Source organism: Benincasa hispida, chromosome 9 (assembly GCF_027475165.1).
Source record: "Benincasa hispida cultivar pf3 chromosome 9, pf3_genome.v1.1, whole genome shotgun sequence".
In the NCBI taxonomy this organism is placed as follows: domain Eukaryota; kingdom Viridiplantae; phylum Streptophyta; class Magnoliopsida; order Cucurbitales; family Cucurbitaceae; genus Benincasa; species Benincasa hispida.
The window spans coordinates 3215191-3233375 of record NC_143486.1 but is presented as its reverse complement, the minus strand read 5'-3'; the positions used below and the strand labels follow the sequence as shown (position 1 = coordinate 3233375).

The 18185-nt window shown below is 34.4% G+C and overlaps 3 protein-coding genes across 4 annotated transcripts; 2 read left to right on the top strand and 1 right to left on the bottom strand.

Moving 5' to 3' along the window:
* Positions 1-3832: 3832 nt before the first annotated feature.
* On the top strand, positions 3833-9092 carry PDAT (phospholipid:diacylglycerol acyltransferase). The gene is made up of 6 exons (XM_039041991.2): positions 3833-4838; positions 5185-5407; positions 5543-5826; positions 6659-6968; positions 7398-7657; positions 8470-9092. The coding sequence occupies exons 1-6, from the start codon at positions 4414-4416 to the stop codon at positions 8951-8953; spliced, it is 1986 nt and encodes a 661-aa protein (XP_038897919.1). The 5' UTR covers positions 3833-4413; the 3' UTR covers positions 8954-9092.
* Positions 9093-10892: 1800 nt separating this feature from the next.
* On the top strand, positions 10893-16584 carry LOC120085821 (PHD finger protein ALFIN-LIKE 4-like). Of its 2 annotated transcripts, XM_039042030.2 has the most exons (6): positions 10893-11480; positions 12317-12349; positions 12603-12831; positions 12920-13040; positions 13499-13768; positions 15515-16584. In XM_039042030.2, the coding sequence occupies exons 1-5, from the start codon at positions 11378-11380 to the stop codon at positions 13763-13765; spliced, it is 753 nt and encodes a 250-aa protein (XP_038897958.1). In that variant the 5' UTR covers positions 10893-11377; the 3' UTR covers positions 13766-13768; positions 15515-16584. The 2 variants fall into 2 exon arrangements, with proteins under 2 accessions (XP_038897958.1, XP_038897957.1); XM_039042029.2 differs by lacking the exon at positions 15515-16584 and having other exon boundaries at positions 13499-14052.
* Positions 15226-16493, bottom strand: LOC120085820 (Mitochondrial substrate carrier family protein). The gene has a single exon (XM_039042028.2). It carries the CDS (start codon positions 16491-16493, stop codon positions 15438-15440), a length of 1056 nt encoding a protein of 351 aa, XP_038897956.1. The 3' UTR covers positions 15226-15437.
* Positions 16585-18185: the final 1601 nt, after the last annotated feature.

The following is an 18185-nucleotide window of genomic DNA, read 5'->3' as shown; positions in this document are numbered from 1 at the left end:
ACCGTTCAGATTGAAGACCTTCATGCCAAGAACACGCTACCAAAATTTCAGCTCGATCGAACCATGAATTGACGTTCAAACAGTTGAAAAATGGCGCTGAACGGAAGACCTCTTTTCTCTGATTTTCTCATTGTCGTTAACACCCCTCTCGGTCTGCATGTGTGTCTATTGACCGACTGCTGAAAACAGGTTTTAAATAGAACTTACTTTTAGGCCTAGTGAGCCTCAATTGTGGGCCTTCACTAAGACATCAATGCTAACCCAACAGTTGAACCGCAACATCTCAATTTCTCTCAAACACATCAATGCTAACCGCGACATACTACCTATGCCCTCTAAAATCCATAAGGGGAAAGACATTGATACTCTGACAGTGTAGCACCAGGCTTAGAGAATTGATGTAGAACCTCAATTTATGGAACAGAGGAATTAATTTGGGAGATGGATAAAAGAAACAGGAAGATGAAGAAGGAAAGTTGCTTGAGGGAGCAAAAGTAGGGAGAGAAAGGAGTGAGAAGCTATTTTTATTTTTTTATTAGTTTAAAAATATCATTTTCACTATTTAAAATAATAATAAGGACGTTTTAAGTCTATTTTAGAATCATCGACTAAATTGACTAAATTAAAACATTCCATAAAACTCATGGATTAAAAGGTATTTTTTCCTATAAAAATAAAATTAGTCACTTTTCTTTAGAAAAATAAAATTAGTTTCCCGTGTTTGAGTTTTGAATATGATTTATATTTCATATAAAAACTTTAAAATGTTTAAATTTTGAGTATGAATCTAATATCATGTCTCCTAGGTCAACAACAAAGTAGGAGGGAGAGAAATTCAAATATTTGACATCTCGATTAATGATACATATCTTAATCAATTAAAATATGCTTATGTTGGCATTTTTTTCCATTTTAGTTTAATAATATATGAAGTAGGGGAATTCAATCCTTTGAATTGTATTTCAATTGCCTCATTGTTTGCTTGATGTGTAGTATTTTTTACCATACTTTGTACGAGTTGTATTATTTTTAGTGTTTATATATATATATATATATATATATATATATATTCAAAGAGGTGGCGAGGATGTTCACATTGCACACATTTAAACAATGATCGAATAACAAAATTTATTCCTGAACTTTGTATAAACTTTCCATAAATATATAGTTATATAATTAAAGAGGTGCCATTAATATTCACACTATGGCCCAGTAATAAAAATTATCTTCCAAGTCTATTTTCGGTTTAAAGAACACTAAATATTATTTCAAAAATTGCAACATGATTATTAAATTAACAATTCATAATTAATCTTAGAGCGTGATTTTATTTTATTTTTTTGACAAAAATTAGGATGTAAAATGATGGTGAAAAATCTAAACAACATCACATTATTTCAAATAATCGTAATGTTGTCTCAATTTTCATCTAAAATTTTAATAAGTGTCAATTATAAGTATATTTTTTAACATTTATCAAATGTAAATGATATATATGTATTAAAAGAATAAAGGTAAATAATCCAGGACAATACTTGTATCTACCATCTTCATTTAGAAGAAATAAATTAGCTGATTTCAACTACATCCAAGAAAAAATTTGAAAAGTTGGTCAAGGATGGAAGAGATCTTTTTTCTCCAAAGCTGGAAAAGAAATCTTAATCAAAAGTATCGGTCAATAAATTCCAACATATGCAATGAGCTTATTCAAACTTCCAAGGCAATTTTGTGAAGACATAACCAAATCATTTACAGTATTTTGGTGGGGATCAGAGGATAACAAGAAGAAGATTCATTGGATGAAATGGAAGAAGATGTATTTACCGAAGGCATTGGATGATCTAAATTTTCGTGATCTGAGTGGATTCTACCAAGCATTGATTGCCAATCAAGTATGAAGAATAGTGGAAAATCCGAATACACTGATTTCTATTGTTTCAAAAAGTATTTACTTTGAGAATTGTTCAATCATGGAGGCAGTAATGAACCCAAATTCCTCATATATTTGAAAAAGTTTTATTTGGGGGAGAGAATAATTATCCAAAGAAATAAGGTACAAAGTAGGTGATGAGAAATCAATACATTTTTTCTTAGACCCCTAGCTACCTAGACCCAATGCATTTAAACCAATTTGTCTTAATCTTCTTACATCTTCTTTAATAGTGGTTGATTTCTTACATCATTTAGAAAGATGGAATGAGACTTTTAACTGATTTACTTCTTGAAGATGATGGAGAATTTATTAAACAAATTCCAACAAATAAACGAATTCTTGACAAGTTAATTTGGCATTATGAAAAGATTGGCTCATACTCAGTTAAAAGTGGTTATCGTCTCTTCATGAAGAATATTATCAACATGTAAAGCCCCAATAACAACAAGATGGCTAATGTGTGGAATAGTCTTTAGAAATTAAAAATTCCAAACAAAATTAAACACTTCTTATCCAGCACTAAACAATTTTCTACCCACCAGAACAATGCTAAAAAAAAGTCTGAAAATCACACCTTACTGTCCTTTATGTTTTGAGGAATTTGAGACCATCGATCACACATTGTTTAAATATCAAAGAGCCCTTGATATTTGGAGTCAGATTTTGATTGCTTGATTATTTTTGACAACTTCAACTTAAGCTTCATCAATAGATGGATTCACTTCAACAATTCATTTAACAAAGACGAACTTACTCTGTTTGTTGTGATGTGTTGGTGTATTTAGACGGATCGAAACAAGATTGTGCATAATTCTACTATTGTCGAATCCTCAATCCAAGCTGCATGGATCCATAATTACTTATGAGAATTTTTCAAATACAAGAATCCTACTAATGAATATCCTAAATTGAATTTAAATCTTACTATGTCAAGCTGGTCAAGATGGTTGAAACCTCCAGCTAATACTCTGGAAATTAATGTTGATGCTGCATGGGGGAAATCTCCTTCAATTCTAGGGTTGGGAGTTGTTTGCAGAAACTCAGATGGATCCTTGAATGGTTTAGCTCTTGACTGCCTATCCTTCAACTAAACTCCCCCTCTGCCTGAAATGAAAGTAATTTTAGAAGGTTTGCATTTGGCAAAAATTTGGGGTATGTTAGAGGTGATTATTAGACTAGACTGTTTAGAGGCAATAAATTTGATAAACGGGAGATCACAATCACACAGTGAGATTGATGCTTATAGCAGAGATCCTGGAGCTAGCTAACAAATTTTTGGCCAGTTTTTTTTAACATATTTGTAAAATTCGAAACAAGGCTGCCCATGAAACAACGAAAGCCAGGAGGTTTTATTTGATAGGTGTTTGGCGTGATGCTTTTTCTGGTTCGGTTAAAAATTCATATTTCTAGTGATGTAAATACCAATCTTGCCCAGGCTTAATAAAAGTACCTTTTTCTTTAAAAAATAAAAAAAAAAGAAAAAAAAAAGGTAAATAACAAGAATGTAACTTTGGAAAAAAGACGGATAATTTGAAAAAAGAAAGGGCAAAAGTTCGGGCTTTTAGGGAATTATCGAGAAGTAGCATAATCCATGTTGGAAAAACAAATGGGGGCATAAGATAAAATTAAATTCCTTTCCCAAGGACAATACGACGACGTATGCGTGCGAGGCACACGTGTTTCACGCGCTGGGGGTGGGGCCCAGAGACATGGAAATTAAAATCCACTGCAGTTGCGCACACGGATAAAAGAACGGTCCTCCATAATCACGTCTCTCAATTCGGTTGAACTTCATTAAGAGAGCCAATCAAAATGGATAAAGAATATAAAATAAACAAAAAACTACCCAATTAAGTACTGCCACGTAATAAAACGAATATCTAATTTTTAAAATTTGCAATTTATCAAAAACGATTCAGTCAAAATCTGAAAGCAATAGCAAACACGTAGAGAGAGCCAGCACAGTTTCGTTTCTGCGCCATAATTTTGCTATCTTGCTGAGCAGTCGGCAGCTCCTCCCGATCCGACCCCCCATTGATTGATAAGCTTAAGCTTCTGTTTGTAACTGCACAAAGTGACGACAAAGCTTCCATTTCCTTTCCAAGGCAGTCTTTCGGTTATTTATCTCTTGAACACGGCGTTTTCTTTAGATTTTTAGGTATTCTTTTCGCTTTGAATTGGCGCTGTTTGTTTGCCCAGAAAAACAACTTTTTCCGGATTGGGAAGATACATTTCTTCTTCTTTTTATTACATAAGAATTTCAATTCACAAACAGATGTTTATTTAGTTTTTCTTTCTTTCCACCAGATTTTGTTGTTGGGTTTTCGTTCCCTAGATTGTTTTGCTTCTTATTATTCTGTTTCTGAGAGAAATTTGATGAAAATTTCGGAATATAAACTCTGAAACTCAAATGGGTTTGTAGAGATGATTAATTTGTGAAATTTTAGTTAGAGGTTTTTAATTGAGTACTGCCAAATATGTCTTTAATTCGTCGGAGAAAGGCGGTGGAAAAAGATTCCAAAATTCAGAAGGATGAAGACGAGGATAAGAAGGAGAAGGTTAGCGGAAGAGTAAAGGAAACTAAGGCAAAGAAAAGGTGGTCGTGTGTGGATAGTTGTTGTTGGTTTGTTGGGTGCGTTTGTACGACATGGTGGCTCTTGTTGTTTCTGTACAATGCGATGCCCGCATCATTGCCTCAGTATGTGACAGAGGCAATCACAGGTCCATTGCCGGATCCACCGGGTGTCAAATTGAAGAAAGAGGGGTTGAAGGTGAAGCATCCTGTGGTATTTGTCCCGGGGATTGTCACTGGTGGGCTTGAACTTTGGGAAGGCCATGAATGTGCAGAAGGTCTATTCAGGAAGCGTCTGTGGGGCGGCACATTCGGCGAAGTGTATAAAAGGTATTTGATAATATGACCCTTCTCTGTACCTTTGTTTTGATGGTTTAATCATTTCAAGTTTCTTTGTCTAATTGTCAGAGTTTTATAAGTGATGCTAAGTTTTAGTAAATCTTCCACATGAATTGAAGAGTGATATATGAGAGCTATATAGTATGAGGTTTTAAAGTCATTGATGTATTGAATTATATGAAGCTGTGGTTATTGGTGTTGTATGGTTGATTTTTGAAGAATTCGTTTGGATGGTAATATTTGCAATGAACTGTTTCACGGTGCACATCTAAAGAAATTGTTAGTTGGTTTTATATAACTAAATTTGGTATGCTTGTTGAACCTTTTTCCCTTGCAGACCTTCATGCTGGGTGGAACATATGTCATTGGATAATGAAACTGGATTAGATCCTCCAGGAATTAGGGTTAGGCCTGTCAGTGGGCTTGTTGCTGCTGACTATTTCGCTCCGGGTTATTTTGTGTGGGCAGTCCTGATTGCTAACTTGGCTCGTATTGGTTATGAGGAAAAAACTATGTATATGGCTGCATATGACTGGAGAATTTCATATCAGAACACAGAGGTAATCATTTGGTGGAATACAATTTTATATTTGATAAAAATATCATCATTTTTCATCTGAGCAAGTTGTTCCATTTTTACCCTTGCTAACTGTTTGCAACTGTTTGTTGATTACTTAACTTATCAAATCATGAAGGTTAGAGATCAAACCCTCAGCCGAATAAAAAGTAACATAGAATTGATGGTTGCTACGAATGGTGGGAAAAAGGCAGTGATTATTCCGCATTCAATGGGTGTTTTATACTTCATGCACTTTATGAAGTGGGTTGAAGCTCCATCGCCAATGGGTGGTGGGGGAGGACCAGACTGGTGTGCTAAACATATAAAAGCAATTATAAATATTGGTGGACCTTTTCTAGGTGTTCCCAAAGCTGTTGCTGGGCTTTTCTCTGCTGAAGCTAAGGATATTGCATTTGCCAGGTCTCTATCACTTTAATTCCACTGTAGTTGGGTAACTTGGCTGTTTTGTGTATTTCTGTGTGTTTTGTTAGATGATATAATATTAAATTTACCTTCACCCATCAATTTAAGCTTGAATCAAAAAGTGATTTAACATGGCATAAAAGCAGATGATTTAGGAGTGTTCAAACTCCTGCAATATTATTTTCTTCCCAATTAATATCTATTTCCACTTGTTGAGTCTTCTGCAAATTTCAACTCCACAAGTGAACGGAGCGTTAGATGATATAATCTTAAACTTACCTTCATCCATCATCTCAAGCTTTTGGGTCAATAGGTGATTTAACATGTTTCCATGGTTAGGGAATGAAATTACTATTTTTATAGTTGGCACATGTAACTTGTCCTTGAATTCATAAGTTTGGAAGTTGTCTAGGGTGAAAGTTCTCATTCAATGAACTCAAGTTGTTGATACACCTACTCTTGTGCTACAAATCCTCGGCTGTAGCAAGTTGTGTGGTAATGTCAGGTCACCCCTTTGTCTATGTCAATAGTTATGACGCTCCAATTCTTAGCATATAGATTTCTCCTAGTGTGTCTGGATGAACTTTAAGTCACAATCATTTCCAATTTCGTTAAAAACCTTTAATTTTTTGAATCATATATAGGGTACATTTTGAGGTACTTTTTCTCAGTCAGAAGGCTGCTCTGTAAAATAAAATGCTAACAGCTTTTAATTTCCGTGAGATCACTTCTCTAAGAACACTTTTGTTTGATTATCAATCTACAAACATTGAATCCTTGCATTTTTGTTGACTGAAAGAGTTCATATCTCTTGCTTCACATAATGCAGGGCTATTGCACCGGTTTTCTTGGACAATGATCTATTTCGCATTCAAACATTGCAGCATGTTATGAAGATGACTCGTACATGGGATTCAACCATGTCAATGATACCAAAAGGAGGGGATGTCATATGGGGTGGCCTTGATTGGTCACCTGAAGATGGCCATGTTCCCAGCAAAAGAAAGCAAAAAAACAATGATACACGTAATGGTGATGGAGATACTTCTTCAAAGAAAGTTCACTATGGGCGAATTATATCGTTTGGTAAAGACATGGCAGAGGCAGATTCATCTGAGATTGAGAGGATTGAGTTTTTGGTAAGGCTCTTTTATTTAGCATAATGATTTTTAATTTAATTATTCAATTCTGTCCCAAAGTAGAAATAAGTAGTTAGGCAATTGGATTTCAGGCAAATGATTGCCCTATGGTGAGGGATTGTGTTGGTAGGTTGTCAGCAGTATGTTCATCAGGTAAACATTTCATGAAAAGTTGTGCTTCAATATGTGGAGGCTCAAAGAATTTAGTGGCTGAGTTGAAATTGAATTTATTAAGAAGCCTGCATTCTGTTCAGTTCTGGAAAAACTTCACAGATGGATATATCGTTGTTTTGTTATCCTCTTTTTCCTGATTCTTTCATGGAGAAACTTGCAAGTCTCCTTGTATTTGTGCAAGAAAAACGAACTCATCAGTTACCTTGATGATTTTCTTCAAAGAAGTCTTATGTTGCACGTCTTATTATCTTGTAGGATGCTATCAAGGGTCACAACGTTGCAAATACTACTTGCCAGGACGTTTGGACTGAATACCATGACATGGGAATTGAGGGTATCAGAGCAATCTCAGATTACAAAGTTTATACAGCTGGATCTGTCATAGATTTACTTCATTATGTTGCCCCACATACAATGGAACGTGGGAGTGCCCATTTCTCTTATGGGATTGCTGACAACCTTGATGATCCGAAATACAACCACTACAAGTATTGGTCCAACCCGTTGGAGACGAGGTGAGAATCTTATCCTTCTTGATTTTACAAAAATATATAGATTTAGGTTTCATAACAACATTTTGATAGACCACCTATCAAATACACTAATGTTATAATGAAAGAATGGGCGAAGATGTGGGAAAGGAGAAATCGTTGGAGGAGACTGGAAGAACGTGTTTGATAGTATTTTATCTTTAGATTTATGAGAGATAAATTACAAAAATGTATGTTTTTTTTTTCAGAGAAGAAACATTTCATTGAATAAATGAAATGAGGGGAGACCCCAAACACCTATAGGTGTTTACAAAAGAGATCTCCAATTGAAAATTAATTAGGAAAGAGTAAAAAGCTTAAAGGGTACTTTGTTTTTCACCAATACAGTCCAGTAGACAGAACTAAATCCTTGAAACTATCAAAACAAAAAATGTTTATTGCGCTCGCCCATAAAGTCTAGAGAAAGGCACAGATGAATTCATGAACTAAATTACAAAATTTGTTTCAAATGGTTATTAGAAGGCATACACAGATGTAAACTTTGTATCCAACGGTTACTTGGAAGCCATCACATTATGGTGGGCACATTCTATATTTCTGGAAACAAAGCAGTATGTTGGTAGTGTGATAGAATTGTCGGACAGGACAAATTGTTGTGTACTTGTGTGTTTTATAGTAAGTTTCGGAAGAGACTTTGGCCTCTTAAAATGCCAAAGACTCACATTTTTTCCTCTCTTGTACTGCATAAAACTAAGAATATCTTTGAGAAACCTATCAGAATCCTTATCTAGTCTTATGCTCTATTAAACTTTGTTTAATATGAAACTGGTCTACAGATTGCCAAATGCTCCGGACATGGAGATCTTTTCTTTATATGGAGTTGGAATCCCGACCGAAAGAGCTTATGTTTATAAGCTATCTCCTGCTGCTGAATGCTACATTCCATTTCAGATTGATACTGCAGCAAATGAGGGGGAAGAAAATGGCTGTCTGAAGGATGGAGTTTACACCGTCGACGGAGATGAAACCGTACCTGTTCTAAGTGCTGGTTACATGTGTGCCAAAGGCTGGAGAGGGAAAACTAGATTTAATCCTTCAGGAATCCGAACGTATGTTAGAGAGTACAATCATTCTCCCCCATCAAACTTGCTAGAAGGACGAGGAACGCAGAGCGGCGCTCACGTCGATATAATGGGGAACTTCGCATTGATCGAAGATATAATTCGAATAGCAGCAGGGGCTCAAGGGGAAGATTTGGGAGGTGATCAAGTCTACTCTGATATATTTAAATGGTCAGAGAAGATCAAATTGCCTCTGTGATGTGATGATCTTAGTTGTTAGTTGATGATATATGTTCTGATATCATAGCCAATTCAGCACACACACAAAAAAAACCTTGAAACTGTATCATTTCAAGCAACTCTGGTGATTTTAGGAGTATGGGAAAACCATTTCTTAATTTGGTTGTCCAAGATCATTTTCACATCTCTTGTGTTTTACATCAGAACTGGTAATTAGCTAAGCCCAAAATTTTATTTTCACCATTATTATTGTTTTACAATATTGTAGACATTAGAATTATCGTATCTTGATGTAGAAATATAAATTATTGGTGCACACATTTATTCTCCTTGAAACAAAAGTTTGAGACTGCAAATTTGATTTTTTCATCTTGAGACCTGCAAATTTGATATTTTCAATTAAGTAACGTGGGAATTATAGACTGACAACAGCCTTTTTTTCCCCAAAAAATAATGTAACTAATGTATGTCATTCCTGTATTTTATTTATCATATTTGTTAAATCTTGGATTTAAATTTAACTATAAATAAAGTTTGTCCCGTTAAAATAAAAATATCGAGAAACAGAATAGTTTTAATTTTAAATGAGAGGTAGATGTACTAAATAATAATAATAATAATTGCTTGACAGAGGTAGATAAGGATTAAATTTTAAGATTATGCGAAAAATAGAAATGAGTGTGGTTATCAAATATAAGAAAATGAAAATGAGTCAATTTATTTACAAATATTGTAAAATCTTACTATATAGATAGTGACATTACATTATATTTTTAATAGTTTTGTTATTTAAAATAATTATCCATAATGGTTTAAATATCACCAGATGTCTTTAGACTAAATTTCACTTATTTATTTATTTTTTTTTAGAAAAATTAAAAATCGATTTTTACTCGGTTTATTACCGCCAGTTTTACCGTAGATTGTTTTCTCAACCTAAAACTCTAGTAATAGTAGGAATAATTTGTTAAATTCATAAATATGTGGATTTGAATAAAGTCCTTTTTAAACAAAGTAGTAGCAAGAGTAGTGCCAGGAAATAGTAATACTCACAACATCAACTTGTTAACTTTCGTTTTAAAATAAAGTGTTTTTTCTTAAAAAAAAAAAACATGTTAAATTTGATAAATGTTATCCAACGAGATTAAGGATTTATTTAAAATGATTTAAAGAAAAAAAAATGTTTTTCATATTTAAATATTTTTTATAAAAGTTCCTTAAAATAAAAAATACATGAGTTTGACAACTCTTTTTTCAAAATGTTTTTATGTAATTTTTTTATTTATTATATACTAAAAATATTTTTATTGATTTTAAATTATTATAAAAGAATTCGCTAGTGGCGGTGGTAGTCGGAGTTCGTCGCTAGTCGTTGAAGGTAGAGGTGTCTATCCACGATTGCTGGAGGTGGTGGTTGGAGTTTCTCATACAAATTATAAAGATTAATCACATTAAACACTCAAAATTCATTGGTTTAAAATTTGGTTTCAAGTGCACCTAAATCAAATTATTTTATAAATTCATTTTAGGGCATAAATTATTTTCAAAACAATTTTTTTTTAAATTTAATCACTCGAAAAGTTATTCCAAACACAACTTTAATATACTGAAAATAAAAGAACAGATGTAAAAGTCAAGGGTTGTCAAAGAGTTTTAGTAGAAGAGTAACAAATACAAAAAGGGAAAAAAAATCATCTATACTTTTGTGGATATCTTATTTCAAATGTCAAAATGAACATAACTCAAATGATATAGACTTGTACAATCAATTTATTCCACTCACATAATTAATTCAATATCTTTGCCAGAGAAAAAAGAAACAATATTTCAAATAAAATATATAATCATATTGTTTATATATATTACACCTTTAAGGAATGAATACACCCACCAATATCCTTAAAAAAGAAAAAAGAAAAAGGATACATATATATGGCTTAATAAAAGATTATGACAAAATCAATCCTGTAAATTTAAAATAAAAAATAAAAAATAATAATTATGGCAAAACCAAGCCCAAATGAACAAATAAATAAACAAAATACCAAATTGAAATTAGGTTGAGATAAAGATCAAATTGGTCATTCGAGCATAAATTTTTTATTTCATTTTATTCTATTTTCCATTATGGAAATGAAAATATATTTTAAGTTTGAATAAAATTAGAATAGTATTATTTTGGTAAAAGGCAATTGGATCCAATGAAGGAAAGATATGGAGAGATCTCAATAATCCGACTTTGCCCTTCAACAAATTCAAATTTCTCTGTTCACGATCCATAACCATAAATATATATTCCTTTCGCAAATTGAGCTTTTGGATTTTGGATTTTGGATTTTGGATTCTCTCTCTCTCTCTCTCTCTGTGTGTTTTGGTAATCTGCAGTTTTTTCTTTTCCCTTATTCGACTCTATTTCGTCTCCAGAAGGACGAGCAGGAAGAAAATGGCCATGGATGGAGGTGGCGCAGTGCACAATCGCTCAGTGGAAGATGTTTTCAGTGATTTTAGGGGACGAAGAAACGGCGTCATCAAAGCCCTCACCGTAGGTATTCTTCTTTCCTGTTCTCGTTGACTCTTTCTAGGACACGCCGTGATGCAAATCCATTTTATGTTTTTGCTGTTTTCATGGCTTTAATAGTAAGTATTTTACGTCCTTCACCTTACGTTTCGGAATGGATTGTTTTCTCCTTCGTTGTTTTTGGTTGATTTTGGCTGATTTTAGTGTTTTTTGTTCGTCATGTTGCTGTTTGGTTTTTGAGAGAAAACTAGGAGAAAGGAAATTGTGTTATCTAATGTGCTACTCTTGGCTTTACATGACTGTCGCCATGAAAATTTGAATCTCAGTTTAGTTTTGCCTGTACAAGCGTTGAAACGTATTGTGAATTTTGTTCCTGAATGCGGATCCTTTTTTTTTTTTTGGGTCAAGTTGTGTACATGCGTAGCCGTCTTCATACGGTAAGGAATAATAGAGAGTATTGGTATTGTAGCTAGAGAGCTCTCTTCCTTTGCCTGCAATATTTAAATTGTTGCGACTAATCTCTGCAGCATGTCTGATATTTTGGGCGAGTTGCTGCAAAACCTATGAGGATATGTTTCTGTATAGTTTGTTCACGACTCTTATAACAATTGACTAATTTTGTGTTTGGATGTAGTACTTGATAAATGTAGGAATGTGAACTATGCTGTTCAGGTAGTGGATACGTCTTTATTTCTTTTTATGCTGTCCATACTTTGTGTCTTGCTGATTTTTTTTTTGTTCAAGAAACGTGATGGCTGGAGGCTTTGTTTCTGTAAATTTGATTTGAGAGCTAGGAGCGCTTGGTTGTTTTGGTTACATCTGGGAGTTGTGAATGTCTAATTCTTGTCGGTTTAATCATTGCAGATGTTGAAGAGTTCTATCAACAATGTGATCCTGGTACATGCCCGTATCTCTGTTTGCTTCTTATCTTCTAAGCTGTAAATTTATTGTGTATGAAGTTGAGTTATGTGTTCTTGTTACCTGGAATTTTAACTTTTGTCCTCATCCCCTTTCGTTTAATATTATGTGCGTTTAATTTGTCCATTTTTCCTTTGTCTCTTGTCCATCACAAGTACTAGATTTTACATTCTTGATCTTTAGTTTAGAACTCCCTTCTGAGCTATGTATATTGATTATTTGGTGCTTAAAGAGAAGGAAAATCTATGCTTGTATGGGTTTCCAAATGAAGTATGGGAAGTTAATTTACCTGCTGAAGAAGTACCTCCAGAACTTCCAGAGCCAGCGTTGGGTATTAATTTTGCAAGAGATGGCATGCAAGAAAGGGATTGGTTGGCTTTGGTTGCTGTCCATAGTGATTCTTGGTTGCTCTCTGTTGCCTACTATTTTGGTGCGAGATTTGGATTTGATAAAACAGATAGGTATTTTGATTTTGAATTTAGTTCATATAGGATTTATTTCAACAACCATGATGGCTGATTTTTCTATGTGCCATGTTCTTTGATGCAGGAGGCGGCTTTTCAATATGATAAATGATTTGCCAACTGTATTCGAAGTAGTCACAGGTATTGCAAAGAAACAAGTTAAGGAGAAGTCATCAAGTGCTAAATCCAAGTCGAGCTTTAAAACGGTATGTGGATAGATCTTCAGTTTTCCAGTTGGCTGATTGATTTTACTTGAGGTACTCTATTTCTGAATATAACATTTTTTTTTTATTTCATATCTCTACTAACAGATGTAGCTTAGACATTCCCCCCCGCTTCTACTGTTCTACATATAGTAAAAGAATGGAGCTGGGACAATGATATTAGTTATGATAATGTTTGTTGCTCTGCTGGACAGTCTCCAATTTTTCAGTTTGTCATTGATGTCTTGATTTGTGATCTATTTTTCTAGAAATGAATTTATTTGTACTCCATGCCTGTTCCTGGGGCTCAGCTATTTCCCCTCCTTCTATTCAAGGAAGAAACCGAGCTAGGATAAGATATCCTATGACACTTACTTGTTGGTGGTGCTTGTTCATGCAATGCAATCTACTGCATCAATTACACGGATTAGTTATTCTTTCTATCTTTCAACTATTTTCAGAGGGAAGCTGAAATGCAAGGAATGTACGCAAGGCAGCCGCAGGCAAGGGAAGAGGTAGAGACGTTGTATGAAGAAGACGAAGATGAGCACGGTGACACTTTGTGTGGGGCATGTGGTGAGAATTATGCTTCAGATGAATTTTGGATTTGCTGTGATATCTGTGAGAAATGGTTCCATGGAAAGTGTGTTAGAATAACTCCAGCAAAAGCCGAGCACATTAAGCAATACAAATGCCCATCCTGCAGCAACAAGAGAAGCCGCATTTGAATGGTATAGTACAAATCTGGAAAAGGAAATTTCTATTTTGATTGATAAATTGATATCACAGGGCAAATTGCTTTGCTTTTGAGCACATTTCATGTTTCCAGTTTTGGGTATCACTTGCCTTTTGAGTTTCTATGTAAATTCTAGATCGCTTAGTCTGTAAGATTGCCTCTTAGTATTTCCTTTTAATTCTCTATGAAAATTAGCTTATAACTTTGAAAGCTCTCAAGAAATGAACCATTTTTACCTTTTGATTTAGTAAAGAAATACTCAGTGATCTGGAACCTCTATTTCTGTTTGCCTGTTAGATTCCAATAGGAGATTGGTTATTTTTTCCTTCATGAGTGTAGTTTGTGGTATACAATGTACTTTTCTTGATGTTGAAGGTATTTTTTTAAAATTATTTTTTGTCTAAGGTTGCTAGTACAAGTTTGTGACTGGAATTATTTTGGATTAATTGGTAACTTAGAGTTGAAACAATTAGATCTATATGATAACCCCACCATGACCAAAAATAGAACTACAAACCCATGGGCCCACTGCAACATTATAATTTCAATTATTATTAAAGATCCATATAAGGTATAGGCCCACTTATAATACATGAATGTCTTTTCTGGGTGTTATGATTTACTTTATTGAAATCTTCAGTTTGAAGATGGAATCTTTTAATCATCATTTATATCTATGGACTTTGACAAGGACAAGGACAATCGTTTAATTAATCTAGATAACCTTTATTAATCTCCAGTTCGGTTGGCAACATTCTTTTGTTTTAGGATAAGGAAAAATCTATAATAAACTTAAATTTAAAAAATATGACAATTTTTACCCTTTAATACGTTCTGATTTGAAGATTCTTAGAAAATATAAAATAAGCTATAATTGAAAGTCTCATTTATGGTTGCAACTATTATTTGATCTATTGCACTTACAGAGCCCATTTTGCAGCATGGGGTTTATATACAATTATGAAAGTCAGTATGGCATTTTTATAAGGTTATAATATGCTTTTCCATGAAAACAGTACTATGGAAGTTCGAGTTATGTTAGAAAATGTTCTCTTTGGTATTTGAAATAAACAATGTTTATGCTGTCTTTGAGCAGAATGATTCTAACTATGATCTAAACATTTTGGGAGATTTTTAAGTTTTTATTTAATAAAATTAGCAAGTCAATTTAGAAATTGAATCATCGTGTCAAAAAAACTTTTAATTTCGACTCATTTTGATTTTCATTTTTATCATACTTTTGATCTTGGTCTATTTTAATTAACGGACTTTTTAAAATTGTCTATTTTGATCCCTTAAAAATTTAAAATGAAAGGATTGAATGTTTAAGAATCAAAGCAAAAAAAATATATAGATTTCTAAAAAAAAAAAAAGAAAGCAGTATTTAAACCTACATAATTTAATATGGCCAACACCATATTCAGTGTTAAAATAAACAAAGAAGAGCACCGATTTTACAGGAAGTAATTATTTCTATACATTTTATAATATGAACATGGCGATGCCTTACATTATATGAACAAGCTAGATTCAGATTGGATTCATTAAAATAAAATTAGAAAAAAAAAAGAGAGAGAAATTGAAAAAAAAAAAAGAGAATTACAGAAGCAGTTTCAGAAAAATGACAATCTTCTCCATGAAAAGTCCCATCTTCCTGCTATGTTTTAGCTACTTAAACTCTCTTGATTCTTTGTTGATAGCCGTTTCAAAAACTCATATGTAGTGATCATCGTCGTTGCAGACATCGACATCGACGCACATCTCGGCGCCAAGCCTCGGTAACATGCCGTCCATCCACCTTCCCTCACCAAATTCCTCAATGTCTGTCCTATAGTTGGCCCTCTTCTCCCATTTTCATCCCCATCCAAAACCTGCAATCTTGTCTTGATTGTATCGAGCGGCATTGTTATCAAAGCCGATATACTCCCCGCCATTGCTGCGCTGGCCCCCTGTACTGCAATCACAGTCTTGGAATCGGGTTTGTAGACATTATTACCATAACCTCCATTTTCATTACCTTCATCAACCTGAACCTTCTTTGCATAATAGCAGCATCCAATTCCACCCCAAACCAGCCGCTGAGCTACATAATAAGAAGCCCACCACACAGCATTCGACGGTGCGTAGGTCAAAATTGATATCCCGAATCCTCGGTAGAGGCCTCGGAGGCCATCGGCATTGAGGATCTTACGAAATGCATCGATTCCATTGATGTAATGAGTTGAGGAAGAATTGGGATTGTTATAGCTAGGTTGAACCATGAGTCTTTGACTTACAACATCAACAGGAGTCCATACAAGCTGAGCTGCCATTGCAGCACTCAATCCAGCAGCTGCGTTAGCAATGGTAGCTGCGGTAGTTTCTGGAAATCCCACTTTAATGGTGGCTGTTCCGACATAGCTCTTTGTAATCTCAAGAGCTCCCATGTAGAGAGCTCTAGCAGGGATAGTTCCCATTAAAGAAGTACCAAACCCTCTGTAGAGAGCTCGAAAACCTTCATGGCGGACAAGAGAAAATGCGGTTCTGATGCAAGAAAGCTGCGAATGAGCAACCTGTTGCCGAGTTTTCAACACTACCATAGGGTAAAGAGAAGCTGAAACACCTGAAAACAACGCTGCACCGAGAAAGAAGAATTTAGATTTATCGAGCATTTGCCAATCAATTTCGGCCGGAATATGAATTTCCTGCGGCGATTCTTCCTCCGCCGCACCTAGATTCATCTTCGCCACCTTCTCCAAGCTTCACAGAATGAAAAAAAAAAAAAGAAAAAAAAAAGAAAAACGAACAGTCGAAGAATTCCAAACTTCAAAACTCAAATCTCCGGCGCCATTTCTTCCGGCTACAACCGAATCTAAGGTAACTGTACAAAACTTTTGATTAATATACAAATTTCAGAGAGGAGACAGATCTGGAATTATTCAATTCTGAAGAGTTTTTTTCCTCTTGTGGAACAAGGTCTTGGATGGAACACGATCGACGACGTACTGTTCCACCATTTCCAGGTGAAACGACAACATTCACCGGCGAAAAATTCGTCGGAAACCAGTGGAAGAAGGAATTTTAGGGTTCCGATTGGGTGGAAATGGCGGTCGGAGAAGGAGGAAGGGAAACCGGATGAGTGCGGAAAGAGGAGTGAGGGAAAGATAAAAGAATGGGAAAAGATGACTGACACGTGGCGGTAAGGGATTAGGAAAATCGGCTGGCTTTGCTTTGTTAGGGTTTCCTTCTTTGTTGGGGCGCTAGGCGGCGGGTCGTTCGAACCTATGAGTGACGTGTAATCCCTATCCATCGAGACCGTATTTTTTTTTCAGCTTTTATCCTCTGCGACGCACCTACATGAATATCCACCAATCACATTTGATTTTTCTGCAAGTTTTCTCTTTTTCTCTTTAAAATTACTGCTTTCACATTCCCTAAAAAATAATTTTCATCCCTATATTTTGAGTTTTATAATAATTTACTTGTATATTTTAGTATATAATAAATTAGTTCAAGATTCTTTTTTTAATGTAAATGCATGGATTGCTTATGTTTTGTGGGTTTATAAATTATATCGACTAAATTCAATATTTATTCTTAAATTTCAAAGGATAGAAATGAAATTGTCTGATACTATGTTATTTTAAAATAGATTTCTAATGTATTATTTTTTAATGGAAATAACGATCTTAAGAGTTTTTTTTTTTCAAAAGAAACAATTTTTTAATAGATAAAATAAAGGAGATTAAACTCCGACACCTAATGGGTGTAATACAAACTAGCTTCCCAATTGGAGATTAATTGATCTAGGCTATAATGAATAAAAATGTGATCTAAAAAAACAGTAGATAAATAATCAAAGGAGGGAGTATTAAAAATAAAATAAATAAAATAAAAAAAAGACCTTGGGATCTTTCACCCAAAGCAGTTACAAAGGTGAACCAACAAGCTAGAAAATATATTATTTATATTTGTGAAAAGGGATCTAAGAGGCAAAGTGTCTGGATCTTAACTCCTGAGCATCGGCACGGTCGGCCAAGGCCTTGGGTTAACTGGTGCCAAGACACGCGCATGGGCAGCATACTGGTGAGAACTCAAGGCTGAATGCACGGACAGGCTGACAAGAAGGTTAGCCGAGGAAATTGCATGACATGGGCAAGAGGCTCATGCCCCATGCGTGGACATCGTACGAAATATTTAAGTGATAACTTAAACGGTCTATAGTAGTAGATAAAGTTGGATATCTTATCCCAGTAATACTATGAATACAGTCTGTTTTATATATGTTACAATTGTTGTAAAGTGCTACATAAATTATCTGATCGTGATCGTTCATGTGGAGACATGTGAGCTAGGGTATTCTATACAAAGAGTTTGTATAAGACCGGACCGTGAAATGAATAGTCTCTCTATATAACACCATTGCTAGAAGA